The sequence below is a fragment of the Loxodonta africana genome, chromosome 14, assembly GCF_030014295.1.
Source record: "Loxodonta africana isolate mLoxAfr1 chromosome 14, mLoxAfr1.hap2, whole genome shotgun sequence".
NCBI classification, from domain to species: domain Eukaryota; kingdom Metazoa; phylum Chordata; class Mammalia; order Proboscidea; family Elephantidae; genus Loxodonta; species Loxodonta africana.
The window spans coordinates 1,024,283-1,042,322 of record NC_087355.1 but is presented as its reverse complement, the minus strand read 5'-3'; the positions used below and the strand labels follow the sequence as shown (position 1 = coordinate 1,042,322).

General features: G+C 38.8%; 1 protein-coding gene across 2 annotated transcripts in view; it reads left to right on the top strand.

Annotated features, from left to right (window-relative positions):
• The window catches only part of SNTG1 (syntrophin gamma 1), a 564,878-nt gene that overhangs the window by 7,890 nt on the left and 538,948 nt on the right, over nt 1–18,040 (top strand). For both annotated transcript variants that reach the window (XM_023540209.1, XM_003421078.3), the window contains exon 2: nt 215–349. In XM_023540209.1, the coding sequence (XP_023395977.1) occupies nt 215–349 (135 nt within the window). The remainder of the gene's footprint in view (nt 1–214; nt 350–18,040) is intronic.

The window sequence follows — 18,040 nt, the reverse complement described above, 5'->3', positions numbered from 1 at the left end:
AACCACACAGCAAAGCGGGGTATGTCTCAGTGGAGGCTGCACAGCTACATTATCAAGTTTCGGATTAATCATTTTTTCCTCAGCTCTCAAATGTTATTGGTCATGTTTTGCTATAAATAGGTCATAAAATTACAGCAACATATAAGCTAAGTATGAATTTCTTTGTTTTGCTCTTCTCTTTTTCTTTGGTTTTTTTTTTTTTTTTGGTCTGAAGACAAAGACGGGGATCTGTTTGCTGCAGGATGGTAATCAGGAGCCTTTCAAAGTGCGGCTGCATCTGGCCAAGGACCTGCTGATGATCCAGGAGCAGGATGTGATTTGTGTGTCTGGTGAGCCTTTCTATTCAGGTGTAAGTAGCTTTTCCTTCTGTTAAAGTGCTGTTTTTTTTTTTTTTTTTTTAATGAATGTTTATTTACCGAAAACTCTTAATATGGTTTTACTTTCAGTGCTTAGACAATTGTGATGCATAAATGTTTGTTTACATCGTTAAGTAAGCAGTGGCCCTTAATAAGTACACATGCCTGAGTCCACACCAAATATTTAGGGCCTATTCCCAGCAAGACATCTTATAGGCTCCTAGTTGTCATTGTGTTGCTGCAGTGACACACATATTTTCTAATCACTGGAGATTATTTACATTAAGTGTGTGTGCTCCTTCCTCTTACATGGAGCATGAAAAGAGGTCTGTGCAGATGGTCTCCTGCTCTGGTCTTATATTTCAAAATGTTGGAGCCAGTGCCCGTTGCAGCCCATCTCTCAGCATCATTGAAGCAGAAGGCTTTAGGTAAAGGTCACTGAACTCCACGTGAATGCTTTCTTCAGGGGACTGTGCATGAATAATCCTGTGGACAGCCTTGATATAGTTATGTATATGTGTTGCAGCAAGTTCTTCTAGCCAGTGCTCTAATCAGTTTACATATTATGCTGCTGCTAATTCAGCCTCAGAAAGAGCCATAAATTGTCACTCAAAACCATTTGGTCAATTTACTGGCACCAGAGCACTGCTTTGGGAGACATCCTTAGGTGAGGTAGATTTCATAGGATAAAAAGATCCTCTCATAAAAAAAGACAAGTTCTAGAGTTTGCAATTCACTGTGAAATGGAATCAAAAACAGCATCCTAGCATTGTTGCCATATGTGAACTCAGAAGAAAATTATGAAAAGGGCTCAGTGTGCTGCCTTAATTCACCAGACATCTGTAGCTATTTAGCATGAAGATTCGATTTGTAGCTTCTTCACAGACTTACCTGGGAGTGTTTGTTGCTGGTGAATGGTGCTGAACTTGAGGTTTCAATCACTTCCTACTCACATCCATGGGAGGCACCCAAGGTCCTGAATCAATAGCCCCTTGTGAGCTAGAGATAATGAACTTTTGTACACTGTCAACTATTCTTTTGTCATGGAGCATTTACTCATGCTAAATCATGAATCTAGGGGTCACAGCTGATTAAACAGTTCCCATAGGGTTGCCCTTTCTTCTCCTTAATTAAAGAATAGAGGTAAATTTCTTTCTCCCTTTTTAAAAAAACAATTAAATTTTTTTCAGTGAAGAGATCTTTTCAGTGGAGAAGTATGATTCATGTAACTCCCTGGAATAAATATATCACACAAGGTCTTAGATCAGTAAAATGTTAAAATTTGTAAAATTTCATATTTCAGTACTGAAGTACCGTTAAAGATTTTAAATGCTGTAGTCGAAAGAGCTAGAGCACACAGACCTTGTCACTCCCTCTAAGGGAATTGTGTACGTGAATAAAGCTCGGAATCCTAGAGAGAATGCAGACAAAAGTAAGGAAAAAAAAAACCCTATGAAAATGTCATCAAATGCACGAAAGCATTAGACAAAATTCAACACCTATTTATAAAAAATACAGAAAAATATGAATAGAAGCGAGTGTCCATAATCTGAGAAAAGACACCTAAGAAACACCTACAACTAACATCATTGTTAACCTTTTCCTGAGAGTGAAAACAAGGCCTCATTTCTCAACTTTGTTCTAGCTGGGACAGGAAGACAGGAGATGGACATAAACATCATAACAATTGGAAAGAAGGAGATGAAACTGGTCTTAGTTGTAAATTGCATGGTGGTTTACATAGAAAATCCCTATAGAGTCTCAAAAAACAAACAAAGAAAAAAAAAAACAACACACAAATCTAGCCAAGATGTTGGAAACAAGAACAATATTCAAAATGAATTGCACTTCTATATTTCTATAGCTAACGGCAAACAATTGGAAAATGAAATTAAAATGTCATTCACCATACATGAAAGAACATAATACACTGAAAAATAAATTTAAAAAAAGATGTGTAAGACCTCTATCCTAAAAACGAAAAAACAGTGATGAAGGAAATTAAAACACGTAGACAAGTAAATGGAGAAACATAACGTGACCATAACTTGAAGACTCAATATTGATAAGTTGCCACTTCTCCCCAAATTGACCTATATTTCAAGAAAGTACCAAAAAATCCCAGAATGTTTTGTAGATATTGACAAGTTGATTATAAAATACATAAATTTACAAAAGGCCTAGAATAGCCAAAAGAAGAACAAAGTTGGAGGGTTTATACTTCATGATGTCAGAGCTTACTATATGTCTACAATCATAAACACAGTGTGATAATTTGATAAGTCTAGGCATATGACTCAGTAGCACATTTCATAGAGTCCAGAAATAGATCCACACTTATGAGGTCAACTGATTTTTGAGAAAGGAGCCAAGTAAATGCAAAAGGGAAGAAACATCTTTTCAACAAATAGTGTTGAAACAATTCTCTACATGTATGGAAAAAGAAAAATTACCTCATAATAATGTCAGTTTTTTTTTTTTTTTTTAGATTGATCCTACACTAATATATAAACCTAAAACAACAAAGCTTCTAGAAGAAACATAGAACATAGTTCTGTGACTGTAGGGTAACCAAATATTTCTTAGGACAAAAATGTACTAATAAAATAAGAAAAAATGTTAATAAGAACTTCCTCACAAATAAAATTTTTGCTTAAAAAAAAACTTAAGCAAATGGAAAAGGGAACCACAGATACACAAACCACAGGAGAAAATATTTGCCATATATATATATATATATATATATATCTGACACAGAATTTGTGTCCCAATTATGTAAAGATCAAAAATCAATAAAAAGAACAAACAACTCAAAAGAAAAGCTGACCATAACTTGAAGAAACACTTCACAAAATAAAACATCCAAATGGTTAAGAATAGCATGAAAAGATGTTTTAAGACATCAGTCAGTAGGGAAATGCAGATCAGATTAAAACCACAACACATAAAGCTTTAAAAAAAAAAAACCTTTACATCCACTAAAATGGCTGAAAAAAAAAGACTATTGTCAATGATGTGATTGACTTAGAATTCTGCATTTGAGTATAAACTTGCCAACCACTTTGGAAAACTATTTGGCATTTTCTCATGAAGTTACATATAAGTCTACTTCGTAACTCAGTAATTCCACTCCTTGAGGCTTATCTACTTCTCTGTGAGACATAAAAATATAAGTTTACAAGAAGACTTATGTAAGAATATTGTAAAAATGGCTTGGGGGCACTGTCTGAGCTTCTCTGACTTCACAAGGGGGAAGGAGAATCAAGACCAAAGGCGCAAGGCTGACTCCTATGTGGTGGAGACTAGACAAGCCTCCTCTCTCTGCCATCCTTGCTAATTCTGACACCAACCGTCCCTCACATAGTGCTCTCTACTTCTTTACAAGTTTCAATAATTCATTGCAATGGCCACGTAGAACTCAAAGACCTCACTCACAAGTACACGGTTTATTAAGGAAGTAACAGTTACAATTCAGGCTCAGGAACATTCAGGATACAGTTCTTCCATCAGGACAGCCTCTCCCCAGCCATGCTCTCAGGCACACCTCTCACAGGTCCTAAGCCTCTGCCCAAAGGCACTCAGCTTTCTCTCCCAGTGGGCCAGGAAGCCCACCATGCTGTTTCTTGCTGCTGGATCTCTGCTGCTGGGTCTCTCCCGCTGGTCCCTCTTTCCTTGGTGGTGATGAGCTCCTTCTCTGTGAGCTGAAACTGTCTCTTTTAAGGCAAAACTGACAAATCCCCTTGGTAGGCCACAATTATCCTATCACACAATCACCTGGGTGGGAGTTCCAAGACATGGCTAGAAAGGCCGTACGCAAAAGTAATCACATCACAAATATTCACAGACAAAACCAAGTTGTGAACAGATAAATGAATTGTGGTATATTCACAAAATGGATTCTAGTCAACAATAAAAAGAATGGAACAATAGGGATGAATTGCAAAGCCATTATATTGTACAACTGATTACATTCACATGAAGTTCAAGAGCAAGGAATGCTAATCTGTGAGGTAAATCAGAAGGATTATTTGTGGAGGGGGAGTGGTATTGACTAGAAAGGGGGCTGAGGAATCTTCCTGGGGTCTCAGAAGTGTTCTGTTTTTGATTGGGATAATGACTTCATATGTGTGTACATGTGTCAAAACTGATCAAACTATGCTTAATGTCTAAGCATTCTGTTGCATATAAATTATAATTAAAGAGTCTTGGAAAAGAAAACTTAGAATGACTCACATTATAATGTCAGTCTCAGAGCTTCCAACACTCATGAGTCCACCCCACCTGCACCTCACAGACTCTTTCTCCATCAAAAGTTTACCCCACTGCTCTTCATGGCAGTTGGGAAAAATTCTCTTTACTTGAGTGAGGGCCCTTCCCTGCAATTGAAGCATTGCTTTGCTCTTTTTTTCAGTGGTCGATTCCCTACTGGTTCTTGTGCCCTTGTCACCAGCTTGGCCTAGCCCAAGTGTTGATGGTGAATGTGCCACAGCCACTGCCAAGTGGTCTCTGGCGGTGGTGGTGGGGGGGTGTCCCAAGCTTGACTTGATGCCTTCTGATGTTGCAGTGTCTGCTAATAGGGTGGTTTTGACCCAAGAGGTAGGCACAGACACCTCTGTCCCTTTACAGGACTGATCCTAGAAGGGAAGCCTCAGCTCTCATTGACCCACTGCTAGCAAAGCAGATCACATGCCTTTCCAATATCTGTTTGATTATTGGGCCAAATGACTTTAGCCAGGGAAGAATCTGGTTGGCACCAACTCTCTAGAGAAACTCTGTCCCCTCACAAGGCAAAGGCAACTCTGTCCCTTTACAGGACTGATCCTAGAAGGAAAGCCTCAGCTGTTTTTGGCCCACTGCTAATTAAGCAGATCCCATACATTTCCAGTATCTATTTGGTTATTGGGACAAATGACTTGAACCAGGGAAGCATCTGGTTGGCAACTATTACCTAGAGAAACTCTGTGTCCTATCACAAGGTAACTGGAATCATGAGGCTCTATTCTAGCCCTAGGAAATTGGTGCAGGTAGAGCTCCCTCTGTCTGCCTTTGTAACCCTCAGATAAAGTGTTCAAACACTTTTGCACTGGAAAACAGACCCTTTACAATGTAGTACCTCTGTTTTCAACAGTGTGTCTCTCTACAATGAAATCTTAAATTTTCACTTAATATTAGGTTGAGTTTGAAGGACTAGGGGATTTGGGCAAAGATAATCATCAAATGTGTGAGAACAGAAGGTCATATCTGTGCATTTGAACAAAAATTGTGCTGCACTCAATCAGCTAGGGTTAGTTGAAAAGTCGGGAGGAGGTTCTCAGGGCAAGGCACGTGTTGGTGTTTTCTGGGAGGTAAGCTGTGAAGCACTGGCAAGGGATGGGGAAACAGGATGAGGGCGGGGCAGCTCATATAAGTCTGTAACCAGGTGGTCCACTTCTGAAAGAAGTGAAGCTCAATTCTACCACAAAACTCTGAGGCACTGTGGGGCACGACATTCTCAGCACCACTGCAGCATGTATTTATATTCCAAGCTCTCTTTGCCCTGCATTGAGGGCTGTTTCAGGGGTTGTTATCTTTCATCCTGGGCCTGCCCCAGCTCAGCCTGAGGGACAGCCTTGGGCACAGAACCACAGGCAGCAGAAGGACCAGCGACAGGCCCTGGAGAGTGAGCACTGAGGAAGTAGGGCAGGCCTTGTGGGACTCTCCACATCGGAGCTGTTTGTGGGAGGGGACTCAGTGACTGATATTGAACCACTAAACTTGGAGGGGTAAACCTGGGAGTGAGGAGGAAAAAAGCTTATTCAGAGGCACAGGCACAGAACTGAAGGGGGTGGAGAATAGAGTCAGATGAAATGCTAGTCTGGTGATCAAGGATTGGCAGATCACCGAACACCCAGCACTCCTTACTCTGAGTCACAGACCTATCACAGAAAGTCACTGGTAGCAGGAGTCCAGATTTGGGAAATTAATGGTAGGTATGTGAGGCCGGGCCTCTGTGAGAAAGGAGGGAACCAGGACTGAAATGCAAAGGGACACCTTGGAGAAAATTCTCCTTCCTGACTGGCTTCAAGAGTTAGGGAGGGCAGCATAGCTTGGACAGTGATGGAGGCAGGGGTCAGTGCAAAATTTCGCACCCTGATAAACTTTGTTAGCGAACTGTTGGAGCTCAGCTCTGAGGAATGCCATTGGCATGGACTTAATAGTGAAGGTAACTCAATAATAACCTCCATCTGATAGGGGCTTAAGCCTCGTTCAGGGATCCCTGCCTAGCGGCCAGGAAGCTTGTGAGAGAATGAGGAGAAATCAGGGAGTGGTGGGGGACTGGGCAGAAGGAAGACACATCTGACATTTTTAATGTAGTTATATATGGGAAATCCTGTAAAATATTGATCCTTTGGAAATCCTGGTGGCGTAGTGGTTAAGAGCTATAGCTGCTAACCAAAAGGTTGGCAGTTCAAATCCACCAGGTGCTCCTTGGAAACTCTATGGGGCAGTTCTGCTCTCTCCTCCAGGGCCACTATGTGTCAGAATCCACTCGATGGCAATGGGTTTGTTTTGGAAAAGTTTATAAAATTCTCATTGACTAGAGCTATGATTCAGAAGATGACTTGGAACGAGGGATATCATTAGTAATGTTGGATGGATCTTGGCTAAAAGCAGAGAATACCAGAAATAGTATTTACCTGTGTTTTATTGACTCTGCAAAGGAATTTGACTGTGTGGATCATAACAAGTTTTGGTTAACATTGGAAAGAATGGAAATTGTGAAATACTTAATTGTGCTCATACAGAAACCGTTTATAGACCAAGAGACAGTGGCTCAAACAGAACAAGGGGATACTGTGTGGTTTAAAATCAGGAAAGGTGTGCATCAGGGTTGTATCCTTTCACCATACTTATTCAATCTGTATGCTGAGCAAATAATCTGAAAAGCTGGACTATATTAAGAAGAACGTGGGATCAGGGTTAGAGGAAGGCTCGTTAACAAAATGTGATATGCAGATGATAACCTAGCTTGCTGAAAGTGAAGAGGACTTGAAGCACTTACTAATGAAGATCAAACACTGTGGCCTTCAGTATGTATTACACGTCAACACAAAGGAAACAAAAATCCTCACAACTGGACAAATAAGCAACATCATGATAAAGGGAGAAAAGTTTGAAGTTGTCAAGGATTTCATTTTAGTTGAATCCACAATCAACACCCGTGGAAGCTGCAGTCAAGAAATCAAATGATGTATTGCATTAGGGAGATATGCTGCAAAAGACTAGAGTGTTAAAAAGCAAAGATGTCACTTTGAAGACAAAGGTGCCCGTGACCCAAGCCATGATATTTTCCATCACCTCAAATGCCATATGAAAGCTGGACAATGAGTGAGGAAGTCCAAAGAAGAATTGATGCCTTTGCATTATGGTATTGTCAAAGAATATTGAATATATTATGGACTGCCAGAAGAATGAACAAACCTGCATCTTGGAAGAAGTACAGCCACAATGCTTATGAGCAGCAAGGATGACGAGACTTTGTCTCAAGTACTTTGGATATGTTATCAGAAGGGATCAGTCTCTGGAGAAGGGCATCATATTTGGTAAAGCAGAGGGTTAGCAAAAAAAAAGGAAGACTGTCAATCAGATGGATTGACACTGTGGTTACAAGAATGTACTCAAACATAGTAACAATTGTGAGGATGACAGGGGACCAGACAATGTTTTGTCCTGTCATACATAGTGTTCTCTGAGTAGGAACCGACCGGACGGCACCTAACAAAAACAACAGCAAAAATAGGGTCGTGATATCAAATACATTTACTTGAGTCCCACCAGGTAATGGTCTGGATTTTTGCCCTAGGGCTTTGTATTATCTGCTTTTTAGGAACATTCTACAATTTGTTGAGATTATCTGATAAGCATTAGCATTGAGTTCATATCAGATAAGACCTTTTCCAGCTGGGGTAATTTGGAAACAGTAACAAAATGCAGACAGTGATTATTTGAGTTGTCTTAGTTGCAGGTAGTACAGAGTCAGAATGATAGGTGACAGTTGTCAGATGGTTTAAGTGCCAGTTAATGTAAAAGAAAGCCATCATCCTCCTTCGTTCCCTAGAATCACACTTTGGTCTTTGCTGTTCCTGACTGATTTACACCCTAAGTCACACAGAGTCATGGCTGTCTCAGTAATATGATCTATCCTCCTCCAGCCTGCCTTGAAGGAAAATTAAATTCAGCCTATGCAATTTTGAATATTGACAAAATATTTTTAGAAGGCCAATGTGGCTAAAATCAATACAAGATAGCTTTATATTTCATCACAACAGATACCATTTTCAAATATGATGCCGTTAAAGATAGTAAAATCTTGAAGATTAAGTTCTGCACGTCGCAGAAATACCAGCTAAACCTCTTCAGTAGAATCAGTACTCAGCAGAGTTCAACTGGGCATTGCTGGAGTTTAGAATAAATCAAACAAAGTCATTTAATTGTCCGTATGAGAGAATATAGGCAGTTCATAATCCCATTAGGTATAACCATGATTTTCTGAGGGTAACATTAAGAGGATGTCATGTCTACCTTCAACCTTGGAGTTGGTGTCAACTCCTGCATAGAATGTGACATGATGCAGGCCCAGTGACTGTAAGAGCTCTGCTATCAGTGGCAGATTTGATCAGGAGAAGGATTGTAGCAGAAATAGTGTACTTACTGGTGATTGGTTCTCATAGGTCGTCAGGAAACGTGGTATGTGTAGCCTCAGATATGAAGTGTGACGTTTAGAGCTATTCCTCAGTCTACAGATCAAAATCTATGTATATACACACACACGAGTGCACATGCACACGTACACACACAGTATTTTTTTTTAAATTTTAAAAGTTGTCTTGTTTGTCAACAACTACCTATTTGAATATATAACTTGAACTAGTCTACCTAAATACATTTTATTTTCCCAAATCAGTTTTAAATGTAATGAGGTCATTGGTAAGTAAAATTGATAGAGGAACTATCAGTTTAATTCTGATTTTTTTTTTAACTTTTGATTCCGTGTTTATGGACAAGACATTTGGGAGTATTTTATGTTTCTGCTCCTCCTTTCCAGAACTATAGTTTTGGGTAGACACCTGTCACAAATGATCTGAAGTAAGATCAGGAAAGAAGAACGAATCAAAGGACATTATTCAGAATTAAAAAGTAGGTATAGGTAGCTACTCACTGTTTAGGTAGTTGTGGTGTATAAGAGAGGGATATAAAAAGGCCTTACCTTGAAAACTAGTGTCCTTTTTTATTACTGTTATTGCACAGATTCCTAAGTTACAGTATGGTGCTGAAATACCTTCTTTTCTGTTCCTATCATGATGTTCCTGTTTTTGAAACAGTTGACAATCAACACCAGAGTCAATGATAGTTCTAAAGCTTCCAAGGCTTATGCTTCCAGGGGAGAAGACCATGCTATAGTAAGAGCAAGGTCTGCAGGTATTGGGTGGTGACCATGGTGAATGGTTCTAGTGGTGGCAGCAGTTCAGACTGGGTACACAGTAGCAGGAATGCTCCTGACTGCTGGCTGCTCCATTGATTGTGACAGATATGGCTACTCAGTAGTAGATTTTCATGCTGTTATCAAACCAGAAGTTTCCAAGTGAAGGGAAAAGAAAGAGAATAATATTTATCATAAGAACAATAATAACACTGATAGAAAAAAAAAATTTAGACCACTATAAACTGAGCTAATGTTTCTCATAAAATCCATCTTTAAGTATATGTTGCACATTAAGTACATAAAGGATATCCTGAAAGTATTAAGACTCCCAGGCCTACACATTTTATTAACACAGAGTTTTTGAGGGTATTTATCCATTACAGGTAAAAAATTTTATCTTTAAAACAATTTTAGCATATGATTTTCTTCTTACATATAAGGCAAATTTATTGACAAGTTCTTAATAATTCACTTTTGGGACCAAAATATCAATTATTTCATATTACTTTTGCAGCTTATTGCCTTTCATCTTGGTAAAATTCGTCCAAGGGATGCCAGGATCTCTTCTATTGATCGAACGAATAATTACAGAAATACAAGTAGGTAGGAACAGTAACAAGCACGTTTTCAGCCAAATACTAGAACCAAGACAATAACAAGCAATCAGCATAACATATATTGAATTAGGTCTCTAATTTATAAACCTTTTTGTGGTCTTCATGTAATGGGCGTACATATAATAGATTATGCCTCTTTAATAGTCATGGCTCACCAATCCAGATTGTTAACTTATTTAGTGTAATATATTTGGTGTAATATATCTCCCAATGTGGATCAGCACCACAAGACTCCTGGGTATGTTCCTTACATTAGCATATTCACATTTAAAAATCATTAATATTTTGTGTTCTGCATCCCCAGGCACAGGACCGAGCAGTGTTTCATTTTGTTGTGCATAGGGTCACTATGAGTCGGAACCAACTCGACGGCACCTAACAACAGCAGCAATCCCCAAATAACTCATATGATAAAAATCATCTTCTACTTCATTAATTATAATCCTTTGTATAGAGGTAGATGGTGTTTGGGATTATTGCCTAACATATACCTAATCACAAAATAATTCTAAGAAAATAATGTATTAGGGAAGACTGTATCTAATCCATGGACAGTTATCTTCTATTAGTAATAGGGATAGGTTTTAAGGACTGAAATGTAAATAACCAGTAGCCTTGGAATTAACTCCTACTCTTGGTGAGCTTATTTATATCAGAGTAGAACTGTGCTCCATAGAGTTTTCAGTGGCTGATTTTTTGGAAGTAGTTCTCCAGGCGTTTCTTCCCGGGTACTTTAGGTGGATTTGAACCTTCAAACTGTTGGGTAGCAGCCAAGCATATTAACGGTTTGCACCACCCATGGATCCTAAATTAAATAAGATGCTCCTTGTCGCCTACAACTTCACATTCTAAATGAATATCCAGCCATATAAACAGACAAATCATGGACTTATAATTAGACTGGACCAGGCCAGCTTATTCCACTTACTAGCTAGATGACATGAGCTTACCTATATGTAACTGAGGATAATGATAGTGTTTATCTAATTTCTTTATGTAAATAACTAAATGAAGATAATAGTATCTACCTCATTAGGTAATTATGAAGATTAAACTCATGCAAGAGGTAATACAGTCATTAGCACATAATAAGGGATCAACAAATAATATTTTTATTAACATGAAATGATACAGTGTGGCAGATATAGACATATGGTGATAGCACAGAGTAAAAAACTTTAAATCAGTGACTTCCTCTCAAAGGAGATAATAAAGAAACCATGTTATAAATGTTAGCTAGAATTTTGCAAGATATACGTGGGTTGAAGACATTCTTAGCAGAGGGGAGAGTGTGTAGAGCTACCACACTACGAAAGCGCATGCAGTAATCTGCTCGTGTTGTCATGGGACATGCTACTTGTGGGATATAACGGGGGTGCATGTGAGCTGAAGTGATAACGATAACACAGGAAAAGTGGCTGGTGGGTTATAGTGCCATTAAGGAAGGGATGGATTTGAGGAAGAAGACCAAGTTCCAGAGAGAAGCCAGATAAAAGTTGAATTTGAGATGTATGCAGGTGGAATTGCTTGTAAGAACTCCATATGGACAAGCCTCAGAGAAAGATGTCTGAGTACGGCAGGCAAAGCAAACAAGCAAAGCCAGGGACAACTTCCCAGACTTGGAAATAATTGGAGTCTCCACTGGGCGTATTCTTACTTCTCCCTCAAGCTCCAATGGCATTTATTGCCCTTTTTCTGTCTACATGTTTGCATCCTGCAAAAGACCATGAGACCCTGGAGGACAGGGAATGGTTATTAATCATCCTAGTAGCCCCTCATTTATATACCACCAACTTTTGTGTAGCTTTCAAAGAATTTCTACTCAGGGAATGATTTTTTCTCATGGAAAGATAGGAAAGAGAGAAAGTTAATTGACTGAAAAAAGTAAAGAGAAGAGGAGCCAGTGTGCTCAAACCTTGTAATCTGACTTGTCTTCTGGGTGTGGAAAAGCCTGGAGCTGCAACTGTTTGAGCAGGAAGTGGAAGGCAGAAAGGGTGAAGCCTGCTCTTCAGTAGAAAGAGGGTGACACAAGAAGTGCATAGAATGACAAAAAAAAAAGCCCCCCTCCCCGCTTCTTTATATTCTTCAATATCTGAGATTTGAGCATGTTCGTTGACCAAGGAGTAGCCAGTGAAGGAGTGCAGAGTTACAGGAGTGGCTGACAAAAATTAGCTCAAGAAAAATTAATTAGAGTTAGGAACAGTGGCATCAAAACCAAAGCTGAATGGGCTTCTTTGAGCAAAGTGTGGCATCAATGGTACATGGAGCTCATGTCAGGGCTCGAAGTGAAGGAGGAGCAGGAAGGAGACTAAGGCATGAAAATAATACAGCATATTGATTGGATACTAGACTGGAAAAAATACTCATATAAAAATAAAGGTTTTTTTGAACCAGTTAGAGAAACAAACTATGGAGTATACATTAGATACTATTATTGTGGCAATCTTAAATTTCTTGGTAACAATAATGACATTAGGGAGATAACAATATTGGGAAAACAAGAATACTCTTATTCTTAGAGGAAATGTGCTGGAATATTTGGGTCGAAGTGTCATGATGTCTGTAATTAACCACAATGGTTCAGCAAAAATACCTATATCAGTATCTATGAAGATAGAAAGTAAACATGGCAAAGATAAATAGCTGGTTAATTTTAGTTTAAGGGCATAAGCACACTCATTAACCATTGTTACAATGTATTTGCTGTTGCTGCTGCTGCTGTTATTAGCTTCCATCAAGTGGATTCTGACTCATGGTGACCCTATATGTGCAGAATGGGACTGCTTCATAGAGTTTTCAAGGCTGTGACCTTATGGAAGCAGATTGCCAGACCTGTCTTCCAAGTTGCCTCTGGGTGGCTTCACACCACCAAACTATCAGCTGGTAGTTGAGCTCTTAACTGTTTGCACCATCCAGGGATGCCAAATATATTTTTAGATTTTATTTTTTACAAAATAAAAACTTTAGAAAATGACTATCTACTCTCACTTTAAACTACAAAAAAATATATTCTAAAGCTTCCAGAGATAAACTCAGAATACACGGCAGATCTTTAACATCAAAAAATCCTCAGAACACTTTTTACTTTCATCATGCTAGTAAAAGTTTTGTCATGAGCTAGTATCTATATGGGAATTGGAAATTGAATTTTAAAATCAATGTTGCTTAGTTACATTTGGTTATTGATTATAATGCTTTTAATTTTACCTTTACAGGTATATCATATTTAGAATAAATGTATACTATATTTACATAAATTAATACTTATAGCATATTATTTGAATTTAAAGAACAAGAAAAATACAGTCATCCGTGTGCCCTGTCACCAGCTTAAGAAGAAAATGTTACAGTTGCTCTGAGACCCTCAAATTTCCCTTACCAAGGATATTTTCCTCCTTTCTCAGGGAGAAAATAGTCTGTATTTTGTGTTTATAGTCCCCCTGAACTTCTTCGTATGTTTGGTGCTGTCAGATTAGGGTCTGTGCCCTGGAGCAGCTGAGCCAATGAAACATACTCCAAGTCAGAAAGAGAGAGAAAGTTTATTAGGAAGTGACACCAATGGAAAGCCCAACAGCAACACTGACTGTCTTCATAGAGTCCTGAAAGGCAGTTTTACATTAGAGATTATGTATCATTGTTACAAGTGTTGCACAGTGTTTTTAGGCACATAGCCCACAGATGGTCATATGAGTTATACATTACAAGACAATTAATTACAAGAGACTCCTTATGCTGGACCTCTCCTTATCAAACTGAAGATATACATGCCGGATGTCTGGATTCTAATCTTTATGTTGGGGGTCATAAGTCACAGGTGGCTGAGTAGAACAAAAAAAGTCATTAACAAAAGTATGCGGAAAGGAGGAGACGAAAAATAGGTATTTAGAGTATCATCATGGCATTTTTATATCAAGCTCAAAAATGCTCATTTTGAAAAGGAGAAAACATATTGTGAGGTATTAGGGTAACATTTAGTACATCTAAATAATTTTTTATATGTGTAGATATGTATATTTGTATACATATGTGTGTATGTATATGTATAAAGAATTTATTTGTGTAAAGAATTTATATAGAGGTTAAGCCAACATGACATCCTAGGCAGAGGCACTATGCCATTGTCCCTCTGTAGCAAAGACCTGAAAAATTAAATAAAACATCAGTACTGGTACCCTGAGCATCAAATGAAGGAATAAAGAACTAAATCATCGAACAGAAGAAGAAACTGATGGAAAAGAGAAAAAGGAGAGATACGAAGTGGAGGTCCCCTGCCAACTAACATGGCACAGTGTTGCCATTTTGGGACACTGCCAGCAACAACTCCAGCAGGGTGTTCTGACAGGCAAATTTACAGAATTCCCAACAGGAGGCAGAGCACCCAATAACTGTAGAAATATGCTTTCCCACACTTTATCCTTTTGGTGAGTTGAAGCAAGACCCCCCACATCCTAGTAGCCACCACATCTGAGTCCACAATACAAGACTTCCCTGGCCTGTCCTGCCCATCCTTTTTTTTTCCCTCTTTCTTTTCTTTCTCCTCCACACCTAACCCCATACACCATCTCTCCTGTGTCCCACAGGCCACTGCTGTGCTATGGTGGCCAGAGAGCCGCTGTCCCACTACTGCCCCAGGTCTGTCCCACCCCCACCCACCAGCACCCACCAAATTGCCATTTTTTTCTTCTTTCTCATCTGGTTTTCTTTTTCCCATCTAGCCCATATATCACCTCCCTGCCCTTCTCACCAACTCCCAGGTCCACCCCACCCCACCCTTTGGCTTCCACCATGCCACCACTTTCATTTGCTTTTCCTTTTTTCCCTTTCTCCCATTTCTTTCTACCTCCCACCTAGCCCAGTACATCACCCCCTTTCCTCCTGACCCCCCACCATGGTGCATCAGCCCACCACCATCTGGTGTCTGCCCTGTACCCATCCAACAGCTCTCCAGCCTCCACAATGCTGCCATTATTTTTCTTTTATTTTCTCTTTCTTGCTTTTCTTTGTCCCTCCCACCTAGCCTTGTGAGTCACCTCCTAGCCTTCCTCCCAAGCCACAGGACACCATGAGGCAGACACAAACCTAGTTAAAGTACTCTAAATAATAAAACTAAAAGACTTAAAACAGGGAAACAGAGATATCAATCTGTAAATGATAACAACTTGAAAACAATGTAAAGGGGAATAAATGGTGTAGGTATTAAAAAAAAAAGTGCCATTGAGTCGATTCCGACTCATAGTGACCCTATAGGACAGAGTAGAACTGCCCCATAGAGTTTCCAAGGAGCGCCTGGTGGATTCGAACTGCCGACCCTTTGGTTAGCAGCCGTAGCACTTAACCAGTACGCCACCAGGGTTTCCAAATTTTCAAATGAAGAGGAGGTTAAGGTGATATCAAAATAAAAGACTGGTTCAAACTTAGGAAGATAAGGGTAAAGGTAATCACAAAGAAATTTAACAAACCTAACCCATCCAAAAAAAAAGACAGTAAACACAAAATCTATAATAATGAAAGAAAAGAAAATCCATAAACAAAGGAACACAGCACAGGAAAGTAAGAGGAACAAAGAAAACATCAACAAAATAAATAAAAAGCACAACAATATGACAGCAATAAACTCATACCTATCAAAAATCACACTGAATGTAAATGGCTTAAGCATACTCATAAAGAGAAAGTGGCAGAACAGATAAAAAAAAAAAAGACCCATTAAGATGTTGTGTACAAGAGGCAAACTTTAGACACAAAGACATAAATGTATTAAAAATCAAAGGATGGAAAAAATATATCTAGCAAACAGTAACCAAAAAAGGGCAGGTGTGGCATTAGTAATATCAGATATAATAGACTTTAAGGCAAAATCAACTATAAAAGGCAAGGAAGGACATTATATAATTATTAAAGTACAATCCATGAAGAAGACATAAACCTAATAAATATCTATGCACCTAATGATAAAAAAAAAAAAAATTTTTTTTTTTTTTAATGATAGGGCTACAAAATACATAAAACAAGCTCTAACAGCACTGAAAAGTGAAATCGACAGTTCCACAATAATAGTAGGAGGCTTCAACACATCAATCTTTGTAATGGACAGAACATCCAGAAAGAAACTCAACAAAGCAAGAGAAGATCTAAAGGCCGCAATCAAACAACTTGACCTCATAGACATTTACAGAACACTCCACCCAACAGCAGCAAAGTATGCATTCTTTTCCAGTGCACATGGAACATCTTGCAAATTAGATCACATTTTAGGCTACAAAGCAACCCTCAATAAAATCCAAAACATTGACGTAATACAAAGCGTTCTCTTTAAACGAAACACCATAAAAGTAGAAATCAATAACAGGAAGAGCAAGGAAAGAAAATCAAATAACACTTTGCTTAAAAACAACTAACAGAAGAAATAAAAGAGGGAATAAAAATATTCCTAGAATCAAATGAGAATGACAACGCATCGTAACAAAACTTTTTGGATGCAGCAAAGGCAGTGCTCAGAGTTCAATTTATAGCAACAAATGCACACATCAAAAAAGAATGGGCCAAAATCAAAATGTTAGCCCTACAATTTGAACAAATAGAGAACAGCAAAAGAAGCCCACAGTCACCAGAAGAAAAGAAATAATAAAGTTTAGAGCAGAAACAAATGAAATGGAGAAAGACACAATAGAAAGAATCAAGAAGACAATTAGTTCTTTGAAAGGATTAACAAAATCAACAAACCATTGGCCAAACTGACATAAGAAAAACAGAAGAGGTAGAAAATAACCCAAATAAGAAATGAGATGGGAGGATATCACAACAGACTCTTCTGAAATAAAAAGAGTATAACAGAATTCTGTGAAAAATTGGTTGTTATTGTTATGTGCCGTCGAGTTGATTCCGACTCATAGAGATCCTGTGCACAACAGAAGGAAACACTACCTGGATCCTGCGTCACCCTTACAAACATTATGCTTAAGCCCATTGTTTCAGCCACTGTGTCAATCCATCTCATTGAGGGACTTCCTCTTTTCCACTGACCCTGTACTTCGCCAAGTATAATATCCTGTTCTAGGGACTGATCCCTCCTGACAACGCGTGCAAAGTATGTAAGACGCAGTCTTGCCATCCTTGCTTCTAAGGAGCGTTCTGGTTGTACTTCTTCCAAGACAGATTTGTTCTTTCTTTCGGCAGTGCATGGATACTCAATATTCTCCACCAACACCCAATTCAAAGGTGTCAATTCTTCTTCAGTCTTCCTTATCCATTGTACAGCTTTCATATGCGTATGATGAGATTGAAAATATCATGGCTTGGGTCAGGAGCACCTTAATCTTCAAGGTGACATCTTTGCTTTTCAGAGTTTTAAAGAAGTCCTTTGCGGCAGATATCCCCAATGCAACGTGTCTTTTGATGTCCTGACTGCAGCTTCCATGGATGTTGTTTGTAGATCCAAGTAAAATGAAATCCTTGATAACTTCAATCTTTTTCCGTTTATCATGATGTGGCTTATTGATCCAGTTGTGTTTTCTTTATGTTTAGGTGTAATCCATACTGAAGGCTGTGGCCTTTCATCTTCATTAGTAAGTGCTTCAAGTCCTCTTCACTTTCAGCAAGCAAGG